This window comes from Cuculus canorus, chromosome 3 (assembly GCF_017976375.1).
Source record: "Cuculus canorus isolate bCucCan1 chromosome 3, bCucCan1.pri, whole genome shotgun sequence".
In the NCBI taxonomy this organism is placed as follows: Eukaryota; Metazoa; Chordata; class Aves; order Cuculiformes; family Cuculidae; genus Cuculus; species Cuculus canorus.
The window spans coordinates 67,991,814-68,015,031 of NC_071403.1; the positions used below are offsets into that span (position 1 = coordinate 67,991,814).

General features: G+C 52.1%; 1 protein-coding gene across 1 annotated transcript; it reads left to right on the forward strand.

Moving 5' to 3' along the window:
* Positions 1–3,826: 3,826 nt before the first annotated feature.
* LOC128851892 (uncharacterized) lies at positions 3,827–22,608 on the forward strand. The gene is made up of 5 exons (XM_054064124.1): positions 3,827–3,919; positions 4,985–5,097; positions 5,606–5,663; positions 7,343–7,394; positions 9,834–22,608. The coding sequence occupies exons 2-5, from the start codon at positions 5,009–5,011 to the stop codon at positions 10,349–10,351; spliced, it is 717 nt and encodes a 238-aa protein (XP_053920099.1). The 5' UTR covers positions 3,827–3,919; positions 4,985–5,008; the 3' UTR covers positions 10,352–22,608.
* The last annotated feature ends 610 nt before the right edge of the window (positions 22,609–23,218 follow it).

Genomic DNA, 23,218 nt, shown 5'->3' on the forward strand with positions numbered 1-23,218 from the left:
TGTGGCTGGTGGGTTTTGCTCTGATTCCCTGCACACAGCAAGACCAGACATGAAGTGCATTGGTGGTTCTTCTGTCCTAGTTCAGTCGATTCTTCCCCCAAATGATGTGCAATTCAATTGTCTGCTTTTCATGGCTAGAAAAATCCTCATATAAAAACATCGGGCTGTTGCACAGCAACTTCAGTCCTTGGTGTTTTTCAAAGGCTCTTTGTTTCATGGAATCCTAGAATGGTTTTGGTGGGAAGGGACCTTAAAGCCCATACAGTTACAAGCCCCTGCCATGGGCAGGGAGATCTCTCACTGGATCAGGTTGCTCAAAGGCCCGTCCAACCTGGCCTGGAACACTTCCAGGGATGGGGCAGCCACCACTTCTCTGGGCAACCTGGGCCAGGGCCTCTCCATCCTCACAAAAAACATTTCTCCCTAAGATCTCATCTCAGTCCCCCTCTTGCAGCTTCAAACCACTACTCCTCATCCTATACCTGCACTCCTTGATCAAGAGAACCTCCCCAGCTTATCTGGAGCCCCTTTCAGTACATGGAGGCCGCTCTAAGGTCTCCCTGGAGCCTTCTCTTCTCCAGGTTGAACAAACACTACTCTTTCAGCCTGCTGTTTACGGGAGGTGCTCCAGCCCTTGGATAATCTTTGAGGCCTCCTCTGGACTTGCCCAAACAGATCCATGTCCTTCCTGTGCTGAGGACTCCAGAACTCAAAGCAGGACTCCACGTGGGGTCTCACAAGAGCAGAGCAAGAAACACTTAAACTTCACCAGGGTCTTTCAGGCACCATAACTAGGCTTTAAAATGGTATAAATGCAAGTTTGCCTTCCCAAGCTGCACCAACAGGCCAAACCCTCTGCTTGCCAGCTCCTCCAAGTGCAGCTCCCAAGGGATTTTGTCTGCAAGTGCCCATCACTTGGTCAAGCCTGGAGACGTCAGGAGGAAATAGAAAGGAGAAGATGAAGGCACGGCACAAAGCTGGGCTTCTAAGCCTTCTGGAAATTTTTAAAAAGCATTAAATTTTGAAGCAAGAATGTCAGAACAGCACAGCAGCTCCAGCCGGCTTAAAATAGGGCGACAAATGACTGCTGGAGACAGAGGCTTTAATTACAAGAGGCAACGGGCCAGGATCGGCAAATATCACCAGTGCTCCCATGTCAGGAAGGCACCAGCTTGGGTCCAGCTCACAAAAATGCTAACATCCACTGTTTCATCAAAACTCCTGGATGCTCAGCATCACAGTGAACCCAGGATGCAAAGCTACTGGTGGGACTCCTGTCTGTCTCTGGTTTCTTCTCCAAACTGGAGCGTCCTGGCAGGAAGATGTGTCAGAGGAGGTTTAGGTTGGGTATTAGGAACAGGTTCTTCCCCCAGAGTGTGGTGGAGCACTGGAACAGCTCCCCAGGGAAGCAGTCATGGCACCAAGCCTGACAATATTCCAGAAGCATTTGGATAATGCCCTCAGATCCATGGTGTGAACGTTGGGGCTGTCCTATTCAGGGACAGGAATTGGACTTGATGATCCTTGTGGGTCCTTTCCAACTCAGGACATTGACTCTATGATCCTCAAATATGCTCCTGGGAGGGTATTTGTAGCTCAAGGAAACCTCTTGGCTGGGTGGTGGGGATTTGGGAGGATCGTAGAATCATAGAATGGTTTAAATTGGAAGGGATCAACCCCTCTGCTATGGGCAGAGACACCTCCCACTGGATCAGGTTGCTCCAAGCCCCATCCAACCTGGCCTTGAACACCTCCAGGGATGGGGCAGCCATCACTTCTCTGGGCAACTTGGGCCAATGCCTCAACAACCTCTCGGTGAAGTATTTCTTCATAATGTCTAACCTAAATCTTCCCCCTCCCAATTTAAAGCCATTGCCCCTTGTCCTACCACTCCATGCCCTTGTAAAAAGCCCCTCCCCAGCTTTCCTGGAGCCCCTTCAGGTACCAGACGGTCAATATAAGCTCTCCTCACAGCCTTCTCTTCTCCAGGCTGAACAACCCCAATTCTCAGCCTGTCCTCATAATAGAGGTGCTCCAGCCCTTGGGTCATCTTCATGGCCTTCTCTGGACTTAAATATCTTAAGGATGCCATTTAAGGATGCTTAAGTGTGCAATAAGGCTGCAGGACCCCTGGGAGGCGCAGGGTGAATTTTGTGTTGGAAAAGGGGCAAAATTTGGGCCAATACAGCCTGTTCTGCACCTGAGATGCTTGCAAAGTGGCCACAATCTTGGAACAGGTGTCAGCCTCCAGGTCACATCCTCCATCCTGTTGTACTTCCTAGCAGAGCCCAGGGTGACTGGCACGAGGACCAGTCCTTACCAAAGTCCCAAACCCCCTTCTCATCTCAAGGCTCCGTCCTCCCCAACCTCACTCCATCCTCAGGACCCTGCAGGGTGCAAAGACCCTGGGTAAAGAGCAGGGAGAGCTGGTGCCCTGTCTTTCTGCAGGTTGAGTGTCTTAAGCACAATATATTGGTGAGGATTTTAAGACCCTCAGACTATTTTATTTAATTGAGGTGTTGAAGGCCAGGTTGGATGGGACTTTGAGCAACCTGATCCAGTGGGAGGTGCCCCTGCCCATGGTAGGGGGGTTGGAACTGGATGGACTTTAAGATCCCTTCCAACCTAAACCGTTCCATGATTCTATGATGCAGGTTATTTCTATAATTGCACAGTAGAAAACACTTGTTTTTTAGATCTCCGGATGCTCCGGAGCACAGATCCAGCCTTCCAAATAGGATCTTAGAGCCTGCAGCCTGGATGAGGTGACACTTCATGGAATTACAGCTGTTCCCCAAATCCCAGCAGGTCCCAGTGCATTTATAGCACAGAAATAATGAAGGCAAAAAGCTCCGGATTTTCACTGTCAAAAAGGCTACTTTCTACCAATCTCCATTTCATCACGACATTTTCCCAAAGCATTTTGGCAGTGAAGAGAGAGAATATTCCATCGAGTATTTTGCTGAAAAATATAGATTTTGTGGATCTTTGCCATCTTTCAGCAGCACCAGAAGGGAAAAGCTCATCATATCTCCTGGGTCGTGCTGCCCTCTGCAGAAAATTCCAACAGATGCTGTGATGCCTTTCCGGATGAGATTGCTATAATCCAAATATTCCAGTTATGATGCCCTTGGCTCAGAGTAGTTCTGAACCAGATTCAGAGGTGCTGGATCTGGGTTGCAGACCCCTTCTGGGGTTGTTGATGTCAGGCGTGCTGATCCTGGGTGTGCAGGATCCCCTCTTGGTGTACCAGGACCCTTCTTGGGGTGCAAGTTTCAAGGGTGCTGGGGATGCAGGACCTCTCCTTGGGTGCTAGTGTCAGGGTACTGATCCTGGGGGTGCAGGATCCCCTCTTAGGGTACCAGGAGCTTTCCTGGGATGCAAGTCTCAGGGGTGCTGGGAGCATAGGACCTCTCCTGGGGGTGTGGGTCTTAGGTTGTTGGGTCTAGTGGTGCAGGATCCCTTCTTGGTGTACCAGGAACCCTCCTGGGGTGCAGGTTTCAAGGGTGTTTGGTGATGCAGGACCTCTCCTGGGGTACCAAGACCCCTCCTGGGGGGCCAATCTCAGGGGTGCTGGGGGTGCAGGACCCCTTCTGGGGGGCTGATCTCGGGGATGCTGAGACTTAGGTTGCAGGAATTCCTCTTGGAGTACCAGGAGCCCTCCCGCGGTGCAGTTTTCAGGGCTGCTGGGGGTGCAGGACCCCTCCCAGGGTGCAGAATCCCCCAGGGTGCAGGTTTCCTCTGACGTGCCTGTGGAAACACGCTCCATTGGGCCCGGGTGCTGACGGGTGTCCCGTGGGAGCAGGAAGCTGGGGTGCGGCGGGTGCCACCCAGCCACCGCTCCCATCCAAGGCTGAGCAGCAAGAGGAGGTGGCTGCACCCAGCTCTGTCTGACCCGGGGGTCTGGCACAACTGTGGGGTGAGTGGCTTCCTTTGGGGTAGGAATTGGGATGTCCCAGGCCATGGGGTGCCCCCCAGCTCACGTTAGGGTGCCGAGCAATGTGGGGCACAGGGAGCCACCCCGATCTGAGCCTGGACTCATTCATCTTGTGGCAGAGCTGAGGAAACTGAGGCAGGGCGGGATGCAGGAGCAGCAGGCTGGAGGGCTCAGCAGTGCAGGATGTCACCAGCATGTCCCCAGGGCCGGCAGATAAGCTGCAGGAAGATGACTGGAGCATCAATTAGCAATCAATCCCTAATTAATTTTGTTCCAGAGGCAAAAACACTGCCAGGCTGCAGCCTCTCTTCACTCCCAGACACAGGGATCCTGGATCATGATGCTGTTGGAGTGTGGGGTCCCCATTTCCCAGCATGGCTCTGGGGTTGGGATGCCGTGCTGGGAAGGCTGAGTCACTGCCAGCAGAACAGGCTCAGCCTGTTCGTTTTTTTCGGCTTGCTGGGCTCTCATCTCTTAAGCCAGGCTTGCCAGCGGCACTCAGCTCACCCCAAGTTTTAAGCAGGGTGGGCTTGGAAAGGAGCTGGGCGGGGGAGGAGAGGCTGACAATGTTTTTTCTTAAGGGGGTGGCTACCCCGTGCTTGGTGTGGGTTTGTGGGCACCTCGGCACCACTTTCCACATCCAACATCACCTCCCATGCCCCCATATCACCTCCCATGTCCCAGCTGCTTTGGCCACCCACCACCCTTCACCAGAGCGGGAAGAGTGGACACAGCTCCAAGGAGCTGGGTAGGGATGGGGCACCACTGCCCAGACCCTGATGGCAAGCAAAGCTGTAGGTGCCAGCACCAGCTGCTTGTTTGACACCCGGAGCTTTCCCTTCATTGCAATCACCCCAAAATCATCTGCCCCCAGGAAGGCAGAGCAGGGTAGGATGAGGCTGGGTATGCTGGTGGGATGGAAAGATGGGGAGGCTACTAAAGGGAGAATGGGAGCCCATTCTTCTGCACCCCCTAACCAGCCCTGCGCACCCCACTGTTACCCCAATCCCCCTCCACTGGTCTGACTCCAGGCTTGTCTCCCTCCAGCTCTGCCTCTGGGTCAGGCTCTCAATGGCCCTGGCTGCAGTGGTGGTCTGGGGCTTCGCCATCACGAGCCTCGTGCTGCCTCTCCTGCTCCTCCTCTGCTCCTTCTTCCACAGGTACATTCACTTTGAGGGTAAAAAGTGGGGATTTGGTTGCTTCCAACAGGTTGCCCAGAGAAGTTGTGGCTGCCCCATCCCTGGAGGTGTCCCAGCCAGGCTGGATGGGACTTTGAGCAACCTGATTGATTGGGAGGCATCCCTGCCCATAGCAGGGGAGGTGGAACTGGATGGGCTTTAAGGTCTCTTCCAACCCAAACTATTCCATGGTTCTATGATTCCCAAGAATTTGCCGTGGATATCTGGGCTCTGGGCAAATGCCATGGATGGGGAGGAGGGTCACCATCTATGCCAGTGTGGGATGTGGAGCAGGGAGTTCTGTGCTGGAGGATACTCTGGGTTAAGCAGAGAGGGAACAAGTGCTGGGAAAGGGGACACGGAGGTGAATAAAGAGAAAGCAGCAGTGAGGGGAGGGAACAAGAGGTCTGTGTCACCTCTGAGCCCACCCTGGCCTGAGCAGCCCTGGGGACAGGACATGACTGCTGAACACTCCCTCCATCTTCCATAGGGAAAAAAAGAAGTTTTCTAGCCTGAAAATGAAGGAAAACCCTGGGGTTGATGGAATGGTGAGTCCTTGGTGTCCCCAACGCCTTCTTGGGTGGCATTTCATGGCTGCTGACCCTGGCTATAGGGTGAGGGGGTGGCATGGGGCTGAGCATCCCCACACATCCCCTGTCCCCTGCATCCCATGGGCTTCGACAGTCTGGGAACATCTCTCTCCTCACCTTAAATTCACCCTAAATGACCCCTCAAAAACATCAGAGCTGGGACAGAGGTGGGAATTGAGATGGAGATATGGGGATGGGGACAGCAGGTGGCTCTGGCCATGGTGCAGCCCCAGGTTTACAGGGACTGAGCAGAGGGCATGTGGGGCTGGTGGGGGCCAGTTGGAACCAGTCAGTACCGGTTGATGCCGGTTAGTGGCAGCAGAGGGCAGCCACTCCCCCCGCCCTGTTCCTGTGCTGAACCCCACCTCCCAAATCCAGGGTCCCCGAGTCCCCTGACACCTGCGCTGCAGGACGGGGGCACGGGAGTGCCCACAGGGGTGCACAAGTGCCTGGAGGGGATGCACAAGGGCCCACAGGGGTGCACAAGTGCCTGGGGGAGTGACGTGTGGGTGCTGAGGAGGGATGCACGAGTGGTGAAGGAATCCATGAGTGCCGGGGGGATGCACAAATGGGGGGGGGGGGTTTGCACAAGTGCCAGGATGGGATGGACAAGTGGGGGCAATGATGCACAAATGCTAGGGGTAGTGCAGAAAGATGGGAGGCGGTGCATGAGTGCCTGCAGGGGGGTGAACGAGTGAGCAGAGGGGATGCACAAGTGCCTGGAGGAGGAATGCATGAATTCTGAGGGGGATGCATGAGTGCCAGGATGGGATGCACAAGTGCCCGGGGGGGAAGATGAACAAGTGCCCAGGGGATGTATGAGTGCCAGGAGGGTGCAGAAGGGTTGGGGGCACATGAGTGCCTGCAGGGGGACGCACAAGTGTCAGTGGGGATGCACAACCACTAGGGGTGGGAATGCACAAGTGCTGAGAAGGGGGATGCACGATTGCCCAGGGAGGATGCACGAGTGCCAGGGTGGATGCATGAGTGCCAGGGTACGTTATGTGCATGAGTGCTTGGAGAACATAGAAGTGCCAGCAGAGGATGCACAAGTGCTGGGGAAGATGCACAAATGCCAGGGGGATGCACGAGTTCCAGGAGGGTGCAGAAGGACTGAGTGCCTGCAGGGGGATGAATGACTGTCCTGGAGGGATTGCAAGAGTGCTGGGCGTGGAGCACAAGTGAACAGAGGGGATGCATGAGTGCCCAGGAGAGCGATGCATGAGTGCTGGGGAGGGAATGCACGAGTGCCAGGATGGGATGCACAAATGATGGTGAGGATGCATGAGTGCTGGGGAGGGTTGCACGAGTGGCAGGGGAATGCGTGAGTACTGAGAGGAATGCATAAGTGCCAAGAGGGATGCATGAGTCCAAGGGGGGATGCACAAGTGCTGGGAGGAATGCATGAGTGCCAGGAGAGATGAACAAGCGGTAGTGGGGATGCAGAAATGTTGGGCAGGGGTTGTACAAGTACCAGGTAGAATGCACAAGTGCTGGAGCTGGAACGCACAGATGCCAAAGGAGATCCAAAAGTGCCCCGGGGGGATGCACGTGTGCCAGGGGTATGCATGCACACCCAGGGTGGGTGCAGGAGTGCCAGGGCTCTAATACACAAGCTCTCCTTGTTCCTGCTGCAGGTAAAGCTCTCAAGGCTGGACTACAGCGACGGGAGAGCTGCGCTGCCAGGAGGTAGGTCATGGAATGGGGACAGTGGTTATGTCTCACTGCCACCTCTGGTCCCACTGCTGTGGGTGCTCCAGGGGACATGGGTGCTGTGTGCCAACTGACCAGTGAGACCTTTTCAGCTCCTGCTGCAGGACTAGGGGGCAGCAGGATAGGGACTCCCACACCGGGATGCTGGCTGTGCCCCTGGGAAGGGCCATGCTGGTGTAATCATAGAATCACAGAATTGTGGAATGGTTTGGGTTGCAAGAGACTTTAAAGCCCATCCAGTTCCAACCCCCTGCCATGGGCAGGGACACCTCCCACTGCATCAGGTTGCTCAAAGCCTCATGCAGCTTTGCCTTGAACACTTCCAGGGATGGGGCAACCACAACTTCCATGGGCAACCTGGGCCAGGGTCTCACCACCCTCAGTGTGAAGAATTTCTTCCTAAAGTCTAACCTAAATCTTCCCCCTTCCAATTTAAAGCCATTCTCCCTTGTCCTGTCACTATAGGCCCTTTGAAAAAGTCCCTCCTCAGCTTTCCTGTAGCCCCTTTGGGTACTGGGAGGCTGCTCTAATGTCTCCCCACAGGCTTCTCTTCTCCAGGCTGAACAACCCTGTCCTTATAGCAGAGGTGCTCCAGCCCTTGGATCTTCACAGCCCTCGTCTGTACCAATGGGTAACAGAGCTGGGTGCCAGGGTCCGAAGGTCCATGGGGCTCAGCTGCACTCCACTAACCCAGCCGGTTAATGATTTGCCTGGCCCATGAACTTGGAGGAGTTCTGGAGTTCGGCAGGACTTTGAGCTGGTCCTTGGCTGTACCCCTGCATCCAGGGTTGCGGCCGCCAAAAAGGGAGGAACTAGGGAAGCTTGTTAGCAGCAAGTGGGCACTTCCAGCTCACTGGCACAGAGAAGAGGATGGGAATGCCTCATGGCCGTGGTGAAGAGGCTCACAGGAGGCCACATGGCATCCAATATCAGAGCTAGGAAGAAGATAATTGCCTCGGGAAAGCTTTGTAGAAGATGTTTCCATGCTCCAAGCATTCCCACTGGATCAAGCATTCTGCCTGCTTGCTTTTCCATCTATCCAGGAGTCTAACAAGACTCTTCCCATTTGCCCAGAGAAGTGGTGGCTGCCCCATCCCTGGTGTTCAAGGCCAGGCTGGATGGGGCTTTGAGCAACTTGATCCAGTGGGAGGTGTCCCTGCATGTTGTGGTCCTCACACTGGGGGTGTTTATATTGGGATGCTCACATTGGAGATCCTCATGCTGTGTTCCTTATGTTGGGGTGGTCACACTGAGATGCTGGTGTTGGAGTGCTCACATTGGTGCACCCATGTTGGGATGTTTGCATTGGGGTGCTCACGTTGGGATGCTCCCTTTGGGGTGCCCACTTTGGGATGCTCATGTTGGGGTGCCCACATCTAGATGCTTACTTTGGGATGCTCATGCTGGGATGCTCCTGATGAGGTGCTAACAGAGTGCTCACACTGGGGTGCTTGTGCTGGGGGTGCTCAAGTTGAGATGTTCTCTTTGGGATGCTCATGCCAGAATGCTCATGTTGTGGGTACTTACACTGAGATGTTGGGGTGCTCATGTTGGGTGCCCATGTTTGGTGCTCCCTTTAGGATGTTTATGCTGGAGTGTTCATGTTGGGTGGCTCATGTTGGGGTGCTCACACTGAGGATCCTTATGCTGGGGTGCTCCCATCGGGGCACTCATGGCAGGATGCCCATGTCTGGGTGCTTGCATTGAGGTGCTCATGTTGGGATGCTCTCTTTGGGGTGTTCATGCTGGGGCACTCATGCTGGGGTACTTATCTAGGGGTGCTCATGTATTGGGGGTACTCATGTTGGTCCTCACTTGGGGGACTCAAGGAGCAGGGCTGCTTTCTCCCAGGATGGAGCCGAAGGTGGTGAGTGGGCTGTGCTGGCCTGGATCTGACCCTGGAACCTCCTACACCAGGCAGAGCCTACGCCTCCTCTGTGCTGCACACATGCACCCAGCACTGCAGCTGGGAGTGGAGCACCCTGGGTCCTGCACCCCAAACCACACAGAGCCACCATATCCCTGCATACTTAAAGCAGGAGGAGAAGCACCTGGTTACGCAGCTTTCCCAGAGTCCCCTTTGCCTTTGGAGTGAACAAACCGGCTAAGCATCCTGCCCTGCCAGCCCCTGTGTTGACAGATCCTGCACGTGCCCTCCTTCTTAAATCAATATTTGACCGAAGACGTGAGCTGCTGCGCAGGAAGGAGCATGCCAGGTCCCAACACCAAGCTAGCCCTGTGGTGGGAAGCATGGCCGCCCACCGGCACCCTGGGAATGTTCACCCTGTTTTCTCCTTGCTTTTTATATTTCAGGGGACGGAAGTGGGACTCATTTACTGGGTACTGCTTTATCCCTGGATTATCCAGGGATGTCACCCTCCCTGGCTCAGCATCCCCTCTTCTCCCTCCCTGCAGGCACCTCCTCTCCCGCTGGGCCCTGGCAGCAGGCAGATGGCCCCGTGGTGCCTGGAGATTCAGATAACCCAGCTGTGGAGGACCCTGGGCTGCACAGGCCAGGCCACACACCCCATTCCCAAGCACTGTCTGGACCAGCCTCGAGGACCCCTGAATTTTTGCGGCACCGGCAGCTGCCGGTTCTGCCTGGGGATGCCAGCACACCCGTAGTGGACTCTGTACAGGATGCCGAGGGACGAATCTATGAAAGCATCCGATATAAATCCAGGACGCTAAGAAACCCTTTGGATGCTGGCAGCACCCCAGGAGACTCCCCATCCCTGCCCACCAAGGACAAACCAAGCATCCCCACGCTGGAGGACATTGCCCTGGTGGAACTGGCCAGTGAGGGGAGCCCCGGCCCCGTGTACGCCCAGGTATGCAAGATGCCCCGGTCACCCCAGCAACCCACCAGCCTCTCTGAACCTGAGGAAGAAGCACCTCCAGCACTGCCAGAAAAGCGGTTTGATGTGGTATAGAATGCCCTGGAGATGTTTTGGAACTGCTACAAGCATGGCTGGTCCATGCAAGCTCCATGGAGGGTTTTCCCGGCTGCGGGCAGGCATGAGCAGCAGCCTTGAAGAGCTGCCTACTCTCTCCCCAACTCAGACATTAAGCATAGATGGTCCAGGTCATCCACCAGCATCCAGTGCAAGGCTCCTGGAATGTCCCTCTGGGATATCCCCATTGCTGGGGGGCCCGTGGGGTGACCCTCAAGTGGGGTTGGCCTAAGGAAAACCACAGAACTAAAACACGTGGTTATTTTTTGGAGAAGCACCAAAACCAATCAAAAAATGACTTCCACGCGTCATCCATCTGGGATCCCCTTGGAAAAATCACCTATAGCATGGTCGTGCTTCCCAGGAGTGAGAATTGGTGGATAGGGAGCTGTGTAAATAGTCCTTAATTGTTATTTTAATAATTTTTTAATGGGTGTGCTGTGCCCTGCTTCATCCCTGGGATGTTTTGGATAGGCTCTGCTGTGGTGACAAGCATCCTGCAGCCAGGGGACGGGCAGGCCTGGGGACAGCAGACACATTCTGCTGGATCTTAGGTGAGGGCTGGTCTGACAGAGCGGTGGATCTTGGCTTATCCCCACCTGCCCCCAGCCTCCTGGGGGCCTGGAGGGCAGTATGCAATGGGAGCAGTGGGTACGTGATGTGACTGAGATAAAGCTGTTGTGCCTACCCCCAGGATGTCCCTGAACCTCTGCTGCAGCTGTAACAATCCATCTGCCCAGACGCCTCCATGGGGAGCAGCACAGCCCCATCGCCCCTTTCTCCTCACTTTCTGCCACTCTCTCATTCCCATTTGATGGCAGATTCTCAAAGCAGGGAGAGCCAAGGAGAACCCTTGCCCCCACCCCACCACCGAGACAGGACAGTCTGGCTGCTCCCACCTCCCATCTCCCACCTCTCCATCACAGCAGATCCTCTATTCCCTCTGTCTCTCACAATCTAAAACTCCAAAGCAGCCTGGGCTACAACCCCAGCCACTCCTCCTTCTCCTGTTTTTCCTTCTGAGCTCTGCATCCCAGCAAAACCCTGAGCTGTGTCCCACCAGGATGTGGCATCATCCCCCCAGTCTGCCCACTGGGCTTTTCTTCTCCCTTCCCACATCCGCCCCCACCAGCATCAATGCTGGTGGCCTACGTGCCATGGGACACAGCAGACAAGGCAGAGAGGAGACTTTGCCACTAAGCGGTGGCTTTACTGGGGCTGAGTCAGACAGAATTAGGGAAAAAAAAGGGGATTTCACTTTAAAGAGGAAAATAAAAAAAGCCACCAAAAAAAATAGCCTGGATGTTATTCCTGGCATAGGAGCCAGGGCCGTTGCTATTTTCACTTGTTGCTAGTTGGAAGCGTGCTGCTGCAATCGGTGGGATGAGTCATCTCGGCACAGCCACGGCACGCTGGGTGCCGCTTCAGTGAGGCAAGGTTGGGTGGCTCGGAGGTGTCTGTTCACCTGGGCCACGGCTCTGCCCGCAGAGCCACCACTCCTGTCAGCACCAGGAGGTGCTGCGTTTGAGGCAATGGATAACTGACCCTGGCATGGTCCAGGTTGGCAGGGTCTATATTTTCACCTGCCTTCCAATATGCTTACCTGCCTCACTACATACTCATCCACCTTCCTATATGCTCACCTGCCCTCCTATGTGCTCATCAGCCTTCCTATACACCTACCTGCCTTCCTATATGCCCACCTGTCTTCCTATATGTTCTTCTACCTTCCAACACACTCACCTGCCTTCCTCTCCAGTCCTCTGCTTTCCTATCCATAGGTACTGTTGGTGTCAGCCCTCCCAAGCCACAGAGGCACCTCCACGTGCAAGCAGTGGGTTAGGTGCAGCCGTATCCCATTCCTCGCCATCTACAGCCCTAGAGAGAGACATTAAACATTGAGAGTAGTGGGAAAAGTGGTGTCTTTCTCAGCAGAATTCTATTCTTGCATAGGATTACAGAATCATTAAGGTTGGAAAAAACCTCTAAGCTCATCCAGTCCAACCATCAGCCCAACGCTGCCATGCCGAATATATCATGTCCCACAGTGCCACAGCCACACAGTTTTTGAACCCTTCCAGGGATGAGGACTCCACCAGTGTCCTGGATAGCTTCTGACAGGGCTTCACCACTCTTTCAGTAAAAAAATTGTTCCTAATGTCCAATTTAAACCTCCCCTGGTGCACCTTGAGGCCATTTCCTCTCGTCCATCCCTTGTTCCTTGGGAGAAGAGACCAGCACCCACTTCGTTACAACCTCCTCTCCAGAAGCTGCAGAGAGCGATGAGATCTCCCCTCAGCCTCCTCTTCTCCACACTAAACAGCCCCAGGGCTTCAGTTACTTCACATATCACTTGCACTCCAGACCCTTCCCCAGCTCTGTTCCCCTTCTCCAGACGTGCTCCAGCCCCTCAAGGTCTTTCTTGGAGTGAGGGGCCCAAAGCTGAACCCAGGATTCAAGGTGTGGCTTCACCAGCACTGAGTGCAGGGGGACGATCCCTTCCCTACTCCTGCTGGCCACCCCATGGCTGATCGAATCCAGGATGGTGTTGGCGTTCTTGGCCACCTGAGCCACTGCTGGCTCATGTTCAACAACTGTTCACCAGCACCTCAGGTCCCTTTTCCTTCCCAGCCTCTCTTCCCCAAGCCTGGAGCACTGCATGTGGTTGTTGTGACCCAAGTGCAGGACCTGGCACTTGACCTTGTTGAACCCTATCCAACTGGCCTTGACCGATGGCTCCAGCTTGTCCAGATCCCTCTGCAGAGCCTTCCTGCCCTCCATCAGATCAACACTCCCACCCAACTTGGTGTCATCTGCAAACTGACTGAGGGAGCACTCAATCCCCTCATCCAGATCATAGATAAAGATATTAAACGGAACCAGCTCTGGTGCTGAGCCCTGGGGACTCTGCTTGTGACCAACCACTGATGGGATTTGCATCTGGCTCATGGAGAGAAGCTCACTGGAAAAACACACTCCAGGGCGAGAGACAACCCGCAGGCCAGGTGTTAGGGACTTTCTTTACCTGCCGCCCAGAGGACAAGCTGGTTAATCATTAATTTTCTATTTCAAATGAAACAGAGTGAAGGAAGGAGGGCTGGCTGGGTGAGAAGCCCGGGAATGCACAGAAGGGCGCGTTGAGAAGGGCGCATTGAGATGGAGACAGGCAGGCCCAAGAAGAAACGTCTGTGATCCTAAAATCCCACTCAGGGAGCAGCGCTGAAATCTCATCTGCTGTCAGCAGGCACCAGGAGAGGACAAATCCTGCTGGTGTCACATGTGCCCAGGCAGAGACCGCCAAGCCCTCTCCTCTGCCTCAGGTGGAAGATCTTTGTAGAGTGCTCCCAGCCCTGGGACCTCTTGGAAAAGATGAGATCCAGGACAGGACAAGTTTTTGCTGACATCCCCCATGAAGGGTCTTCCAGATCTCAGCAACCTGTAGGTCAGTAATTGAGCCAGCCAGAAGTGACAGCTGTGGATTTAAGAACCCTTGGTGGACTTTTCTTCCATCTCTCTGTTCCATGAGTTTCTGGAGCCCTGCAAAACTTTCACACCTGGAACATCCTGCGGCAAGGAGATCCAAAGCTCTACAGAGGACCAAGATGAAAGGCTCCGCATGGTTTCAGACTTGCTGCAAATCATTATTCCACCTGGTAAAGGAAAATTCACTGCCTCCAAGCCACTCACCATCCTATAAACCTCTGCCACACTCCTCCTTCGTTTCCTTCTGTCTCACCAGTGACACAGTTCATGCAGATTACTGTTTCCCCCTCACATCAGAGTGGATTCAGCTTTTTCTTGTGGAGGAGCTCCTCCACACCTCTGATTGTCTTCATCACATTCTTCAAACAACAATTTTCCCTCACTGAGACGCAGTAGAGGAGCTCCAGCTTGCGTCCAGTGATCTGACACATGGTAGCAGAGCCATGCTCCTTATCCTGAATGCTCTGGCTTTTGTCCTAGGAGTTCTGTATCTCACCAGCTTGGATTCAGCTTCCAAAAGAAACCAAGCTCAGATGTAAGATGGAGCTCATGCCTGGTGCGCTTGGCTGAGGGCTTTGTGTAAACCTGGAGGTTGCTGCTCTTGCAGTGAAAGCAAAGTGAAAGCAAAGAGTTGATAATGAGGAAAGCAAAGGAAAGGGGGGGGAAAAATAGGCCAGTGTTTCAGAAAAACAAAAAAAGTAGAAGGCAGCAAAGAGCAGAAAAGGAAACCTTGCAAGTGTCTTTTCCCCCTCCAGGATTCTCCTTGGTCTGTGAAGAGAAGGGGAGATGGAGCCCATGAGTCTGTTCACACAGCCACGCTTGTCTCCTGGAGAAGTCCGTGTGACTCTGGCACCGAGCAAATCTCTTCCCTGGTAAGAGCAGGAGACAGGCTGTGAGCTGTCTAATGCAGCTGTGTGTTTCCTAAACAGCCTTAAGAGGCATATGCACTCCAAAAAAGCTGGTTATCGCTGAGTTTCAACACCTCCACGAAAGCCAGGAGCTGTGACAAGCATTTAAAAGCACCATTTCCTCTGGCAAAACATGTCTGGGGTGCTTACACCACGATTCAGAAACGCGGGTTTTGGGACAAGCTCTGTAATGCAAGAGCGAGTTCCACTTCCCTATAGGCATCCCAGCAGCAGATGGAGTGGGATCCAGGAGTCTTCACTCCCTTCCCCCCTCCCGGCTTCATCAGCAGCTTGTTGAGACGAGCCAGTGCTGGCTGCTGTGGACTTGGCAGCGAGGGAGCAGGGAGCCTTGCCCAGGTTTGTCTGGGCGAGTTCCCAGGTTGTGCACAGCACATTGAAGATAAAATACACTATATTTGTTGTCCACTTGTAATTTGGGGAACAAGAAGGTGCTGTAACCGTGCAGGAACACCAATATAGAGTGTAGGCACAGCTGACACACAGTGCTGGGGGGATGAAGGATAACGATGAGCAGACATAGAATCATAGAATGGTTTAGGTTGAAATGGATATTAGAGCCCATCCAGTTCCAATCCCCTGCCGTGGGCAGGGACACCTCCCACTGGATCAGGTTGCTCCAAGACCCATCCAGCCTGGCCTTGAACACCTCCAGGGATGGGGCAGCCAGCACATCTCTGGGCAACATGGGCCAGGGCCTCAGCACCCTCATTGTGAAGAATTTCTTCGTAATGTCTAATCTAGATCTTCCCCCTTCCAATTTAAAGCCAACTCCCCTCGTCCTGTCACTCCACGCCCTTGCAAAAATCTCCTCCCCACCTTTCCTGGAGCCCCTTCAGATACTGGAGGGCTGCTCTAAGGCCTCCCTTGACCCTTCTCTTCTCCAGGCTGAACAAGCCCATCCCTCTCAGCCTGTTCTTGTAGCAGAGGTGCTCCAGCCCATGTATCATCTTCGTGGCCTCCCCTGGACCTGTTCCAACAGTTCCATATCCTTCTTATGCTGGGGATTCCAGAACTGGACACAGGGCTCCAGTTGGGGTCTCACCAGAGCAGAGTAGAGGGGTAGAATCCTCTCCCTCACTCTGCTGTCCACGCTTCTTTTGATATGGTTGACGAAAACTGGAAGGAAATCCAAGGAGGAGCTCAGAAGTCCCTGCATGATTTTTGAGGTGATTCCTTCTCAAATGACCTTTGGCTGATTGGGCTCAGTCAGTGACCTGTGAGAGAAGAGGACCCTGGCCTGAGTGGTTACTGGCTTTGGAGGTTTTGCTGTTACATTGCCCATCTAAATGCTGGTTTTTTCAGACTATCAGGGAGCATATGTATCCCATTCCCAAACATTTTCCTACTTGCATAAGAAAAAGCAATTTTTTAAGGTGCAAGTGAGGGGTCTCCATGGGCCTTAGTCACACGGAGCCTGAAAAAAAAGCACCATGGCATTGGTTTTTCCTCTAACAGTGCTGTATCATGCGAAAAAGAAAAAGATGGCTTGCCACCTTTTTTTCTACTTTAAGAACTCATTGCATCAAGTAGGGGCTGAGGGCAAACAGCTGCAAGCAGGACGCAGGCAGTGGAGGCAATCGGGAGATCTGCAGCTGGGCCAAGGGCTCTGCAATCCTCCTCCAGCACTCACACCTCCTCCTTCCACAGCTCCCTCTGAAAACCAGGAGCAGAGGAGGAGCGGGCCTATGGTGCCAGCAGTGCTATTTGGAGCCCCCCAGCCTGCTGGGCTTCATTACCGCTGTTTACATGGTTCTTTCCTGTTTCCTTTTTTGTATTACAACTGGAAATCCCGAGCGCAGCCAGGCTGCTGTTGAGCGCTCCTCGCAGCTGCGCCACGAAACATAAACAGCTGGGGAGCCCTTTATTGCACCGTATATGGACAAGGAGCCAAAGTCCTTTCTTAATTTTGAAATGAACACCCCCCCAAAATCACGTTTTCTTTTTAAGACATGCTTACTCCTTGCAGTTTGCTTCATCTGAGATAGCTCCACTGACAAGCATTACCAACTGCTGTTTCCACGTTTCCCTAAAAGCAAAAAGCAGAGGTGCAGCACAGAGCGAGCGTCCAGGACATCGGTTCCTGCCTTCTGCAAGAAATGTTGCAGGGTGTTTTGTTTATAGTGTGGAAAAGAGCCTGGAGGGTGTTTGGAAGGAAGCAAGATTGCAAACGGCTGAATTGCATAACCAGAAATCACAGCCACGTATCACCATCTCCCCTACAACTTCAAAACGACACAGCAGCGGCCCCGAGAGTTCCAGGATGTACATGGGTCAGAGCTTCCTCTATGGGTGCTGACGCGATGAAAACCCACCACCCCCCTCTGCAAGGAACAGCATTGCAGAAAGCTTTCCTGACGTCATGTTTCACTTTGCCATACGCGGCTTTGGAGCTTGACTTTTCAAGCACCTCCCAGTGTCCTGCTCAGTGTTCAGTACGCTTCTGCATGGGAGAACAAGCAAAACTACATTAAAAGAGCTTTAGGATGAGACCACCAGCACTCATGTTGGAGATGGGACCAGGCACGTTGCAATAATCAGCTCACCAAAAAGAATAAAAGAAAGCAAGCTGGGTTTATTTCACTCTGAAACAACAAACACGTAAATTATTCTTTGTGGATATCTGCTTCCCTTCTCCCCACACCAGCCCCTGACCACACAACATCTACTGCATCGGCTCTGGATCCGAAAAGGGTTTATAGCTGGTTCTAAATCATAGATCACAGAGTGGTTTGGGTTGGAAGGCCCCTTAAAGCCCATCCAGTTCCAATGCCCTGCCGTGGGCAGGGACACCTCCCACTGGATCAGATTGCTCCAAGCCCCATCCAACCTGGCCTTCAACACCTCCAGGGATGGGGCTGCCACCACTTCTCTGGGCAACCTGGGCCAGGGCCTCCCCACCCTCACTGGAAAACATTTCTTCCTAAGATCTCATCTCAATCTCCCCTCTTGCAGGAAAAAAACATTTCCCCTTGTCCTATCCCTGCAATCCCTGACTTCTGTTAAGGCCAGGATTTTAGGCCAGCACTTGCACCAATACAGCATGCGTTTAGTGTTGTACAAGAAGGAGTTGAAGGCAACCATTATAGATGATGTAACGTCCAATTTAGAAAGACACGGTGTCTCACCACCGAGTCTCCTTGCTTCCAACAGCCAGCTTGACAGTGCCCACGGGCTCTGAGGTCCTGCAGGAGGAAACACTCCACAAACAAGGAGACAAGCCTGGTTTCCCAAGAGGATGGTCGTGATGAGACTTTGATGAGTGCCTGCACCTTGTACTGTGAGGGCATGTAGCTCTTCTTCTGCTAGTCTTGGCTGTCAACACTTGATTTGGGAAGGAGGGCAACGAGCAATGACTGGTAGGTTGACTTGCATAAGTCAAGGACAGTTGTAGCTGTCAGAAAGATGTGCTCCCATGACTCAGGAAACCCAAAGGGCAGCAGCCAAACTCACAGAGGAACCCTTTTAGGAAAGAGAATCATAGAATATCCTGAGTTGGAAGAGACACAAAAGGATTGTTGAGTCCAACTCCTGTCCCTGCATAGGACAACCCCAACATTCACACTATGGGTCTGAGGGCACTGTCCAAATGGTTCTGGAATATTCTCAGGCTTGGCACTGTGGCTGCTTCCCTGGGGAGCTGTTCCAATGCTCCACCACCCTCTGGGTAAAGAACCTTTTCCTGATATCCAACCTAACCCTCCCTAGGCACATCTTCCTGACATTCCGTCAAGTTCATGTTCAACAGATTAGTTGCTAAATTTCTCCTCCCCAAAAGTCTTGCACTCATGAGATGAGTCTTTTAAATCATCTTGTTCCAAAGACTGCAAGAATTAGCAACTCTGAGCTCTGGATTTTCCCAGTATGGAGTTGCCCACATCATGGTCCTTTACAATGGCAATGAGGTGTAGGAAAATCTAGTAAAAGCCCTCCTGTTTATTTGGTTAATTTGGTGTCAGAGAATTGCTTGGTTGGAAAAGACCTTTGCAATCACAGATTCCAACCATACCTGTCCACTACTAAACCTCATCCCTGAGCAGCTCATCTACCTGTCTTTTAAATACCTTCAGGCTTGGGCACTCAACCACGTCCCTGGGCAGCCTCTGCCAGTGCTTGAGAGCTCTTTTGGTGAAGAATTTTTTTCCTGATATCTAATCTGAACCTGCCCTGGTGCAACTTGAGGCCATTTCCTCTGCTCCTATCACTTATTACTTGGGAGAAGAGACCTACACCTACCACTCCAATCTCCTTTCCAGGAACTGCAGAGAGCAATGTGGTCTCCCCTCAGCCTCCTCTTCTCCAGGTTAATCAGAGTTCTTTTAGCCGCCTCTCATAAGACTTGTTCTCCAGATCCTTCACCAGCTCCGTTCCCCTTCTCTGGACATGCTCCAGCACCTTCTTGTGGTGAGGGGCCCAAAAGTGAACACAGTATTTGAGGTGCGGCCTCACCAGCACCAAGTACAGGGACACAATCGCCACCCTGGTCCTGCTGTCGGTGGCTTGGCTCTGATTCATCTCCTATCAAAATAAAATGGATGATATTAATAGATTTGAAACGTCAGTTAAGCCGTTTATCCTGAGCTCATGTATTCAGAAATGAATAATCTCTTGAGGTCAAGGGACAGAGGCCAAAGCAAAGTGCCAGACAGAGCAGTGGGTGGGTAAACCTGAACCAAACTTATTCAACTCGTCAGCATTGCTGGACTCAAACTAACATTTAATATTAATTGCAATTAAAGCTGTTAGTAATGGTCATCCTGTGGATATTGAGGGGGTTTTTTATGTATGGCATTTTTCTTTCCATCATGTTTTTTCTCCCCTCTATTTTAAATGTTGCACAATTAATTAAGAACTTGGGTGTGTTGCTCACATTGCATACATTGCAATGCTGGAAACACTACACAGAGAATGGGTGAAAAACAACCACCAGAAATATGCATTTCTTAGTTCTACCAGCATAAAACAGGCTAAACAACCACTGAGCATTTTAAACTGGAATTTTTCACTTATTAGTTCATGGAGATCCATAGAATCATAGAATCATAGAATCACTTGGTTGGAAAAGACCTTTGAGTTTATTGAGTCCACCCATATCTGTCCACTACTAAACCAGACCCCTGAACACCTTGTCTGTCCATTGTTTAAATCCCTCCAGGGATGGGGACTCTACCACCTCCCTGGGCAGCCTCTGCCAGTGTCCAAGAACCCTTGCCCTGAAGAAATTTTTCCTGGTGTCTAATCTGAACCTGCCCTGGTGCAACTTGAGGCCATTTCCTCTCATCCTCTCCCTTGTCACCTGGGAGAAGAGACCAGCACTCACCTCATTCCAGCCTCCTTTCAAGGAGTTGTAGACCATGATAAGGTCTCCCCTCAGCCTCCTTTTCTGCAGGCTGAACAACCCCAGGTCCCTCAGCTGTCTCCCTTCACCATCTTTGTTGTCCTTCTCAACCAAAATTCCCCGTCAGATTCTGAGAGACCAAGGTTTCATGGGAAAGGAAATCTTTATTGTAGATAACTGTTTCACAGAAAGCAAGGGTAGGAATAATGAGTTCATGTCCATTCCCCAAGGCAAGCAGATAACAGATGGGATCCCTCATGGATCTGGACTGGGTGATCTGTTGTTCAACACACCGTTACAAAATATGACCAGGAAGTGAGCAGTAAGGTGACATTTACAGGCAAAACTATCCCACATGGCCATGACCAAAACTAGGGAAAGATCTTGCAGCATCATGTGATGAGGAGACACAGTGGCAGATATGGCTTAATGTCAGTAAGAAACACATCTGGGAAAAATTATGTTAATCATAGAAACACAGAACAGTTTGAGTTGGGAGGGACCTTAAAGCCCATCCAGTTCCACTCCCCTGTCATGGACAGGGACAACTCTCACTGGATTAGGTTCATCAAAGCCTCATCCACCCTGGCTTTCAACGTCTCCAGGAATAGGGCATCCAAGACTTTGCAGGACAACCTGGGCCAGGGCCTCACCACCTTCACAGGAAAACATTGTTTCCTAAGATCTCAGCTCTATCTCCCCTCTTGCAGCTGAAAACTGTTTCCGCTTTTACTGTCCCTGCACTCCCTGATCAAGAGCCCCTCCTCATCTTTCCTGGAGCCCCCTTCAGTACTGGGAGGCTGCTCTAAAGTCTTCCTGCAGCCTTGTCTTCTTCAAGGTGAACAACCCCAACTCTCTCAGCCTGTCCTTATAAGGGAGGTGCTCCAGCCTCGGATCATCTTTGTGGTGTCCTCTGGACTTGCTCAAAGAGATCCATGTCTTTCCTGTGTTGAGAACTCCAGAACTGAATGAAGTACTCTAGGTGGCGTGTCACCAGAACAGAGTAGAGGGGCAGAATCCCCTTCCTACACCTGCTGGTCCCACTTGTTCTGATGCATCATATGTATCATACATAATCATAGGTGTAGAGTGAGTTGTGGGCTCTGAATCAACTATTACCTCTCAGAATAAAAAGAGATTTTGGGGATGGTTGTCAATAGTTGTCCGAGAAGATTGGCTTAGCACTCAGCAGTAGTCACATCAAATGTTGACAGCTCTTAGGAAAGAAATGGGAACCAAAGAAGTAAACATCATTAGGCTGGTGCTTAAGTCTGTGTTGTGCCACATTTTGATGACTGATGCCAATCTGATCACCCTGTCTCCGAAAGCATAAGTAAAACTACTACAGCAAAGGGTTATCATGGTTAATCAGAGGGAGAAGTCAACTTCTACATAAGAGAAGAGCAGAACCCTGTGAAGGACATGACCGGTGGGGCAGGGAGAACCTGATAAAGCTCCTGAGTCATGAATACTGCTGGGACAACGAAGGAATAATTGGGCAGTAAACACCTCACACAAAAGCTGGAGACACCAAAGAAATTCCCAGACAAACAAAAGCAAGGAAGTTTTTCACATAACACCATGAAGCTGCGGGGGCTGGATGTGGTGGAGACCAAGTGAATAAAAAGGGTTCAAAATTGGACTAAAGGAATTAATGGATTAGATGCACATTAGTGCTATTAAACATGATAGGTGGATGCCATTTAGATTAAAAGTGGACTATTAACCACAGGAAAGCTTTCCACCCTTTCTGAAATGATCTCAGTGCGAGATTTCAAAGGCTACTCTCTCAACACTCTCGCAACACTCACACTCATCATCAGTGCCACCGCACTTGCTCACAAATAGAGATGCCACAGGGCATCAGTTCCAAATCCAGCCATGGACCATCTCGTTGAGGGGTCAGGTACAGCAATGTGTCCACAAGCTTTACATACTTGTATCAGTCACGTTAGACTTTATCAGTATTTAAAGAAACAAACTGCTGAGGTCTGGGTAAAAATCTGGGATATCATGCAGTGGGTCACATGCGTACTGCTTTCACTGTGTTATTAAACATTCCGTGTAACACTACATCCATAACAAATCTCTAAATCTGGACCTTTTACAGGTACCATTCTAGAATCATAGAATCATAGAATCATTAAGGTTGGAAAGACCTCCAAGCTTATCCAGTCCAACTATCAGACTAACCCTGCTGTGCCAACTAAACCGTGTCCCATGGTGCCATATGCACACGGTTTTTGAACCCCTCCAGGGACGGGGACCCCACCACTGCCCTGGGCAGCCTCTGCCAGGGCTTCACCACTCTTTCAGTTAAGAAATCGTTCCAAATATCCAATCTAAACTGCCCCTGGTACAATTTGAGGCCATTTCCCCTCATCCTACCCTTGTCACTTGAGAGAAGACACCAGCGCCCACCTGGCTCCAACCTCCTTTCAGGCAGTTGTAGACAGTGATGAGAAGTCTCCCCTCAGCCTCCTTTTCTCCAGGCTAAACAACCCCAGGTCCCTCAGCTGCCTCTTATAAGGCTTGTTCTCCAGTCCCTTCCCCAGCTCCATTCCCCTTCTCTGGACACGCTCCAGCCCCTTAACGTCTTTCTTGGAATGAGGAGCCCAAAACTGAATCCAGGATTTGAGATGCAGCCTCACCAGCACCAAGTCCAGGGGGATGATCCCTTCCCCCGTCCAGCTGGCCACACTGTTTCTGGCACAGACCAGGATGCCACTGGCCACCGTGGTGGCTTATTCCCCATTTCCCACGCTGTCCCACTCTGAGCAGCAGCGAGAACCATGCCTGGGCATTGGCAATGCTGGGGCTGAGGCAGGGCTCCCTTCTCCCTCAGAAAGGGCTCACAGCCCCTCAATGGAGACGGGAAGGCAGGAGAAGGGGACACAAGGCACTCAGGGGTGGGTGGCCCGCTCTGAGACCCCGAAGCATGGAGGCTCCACCAGGCTGAGCTGTGGCAGTGAGAGAACCGAGCCACAATGCCCACTGGCTGCTGGCACCCCTCCTTGGGACACAGGAGTCGGGAGGGACTGACACCGAAAATGTCATCAAATAAACTCTCTAAGACTCATTTTGGAGTTTTAGAAATCA

Bases quoted from the DNA above. Each gene is read 5' to 3' on its own strand.
- LOC128851892 (XM_054064124.1), top strand. From the start codon at position 5,009: ATGGCCCTGGCTGCAGTGGTGGTCTGGGGCTTCGCCATCACGAGCCTC. The intron at 5,098-5,605 runs GTACATTCACTT...CATCTTCCATAG, and splicing joins CTCTGCTCCTTCTTCCACAG to GGAAAAAAAGAAGTTTTCTA. The intron at 5,664-7,342 runs GTGAGTCCTTGG...TTCCTGCTGCAG, and splicing joins ACCCTGGGGTTGATGGAATG to GTAAAGCTCTCAAGGCTGGA.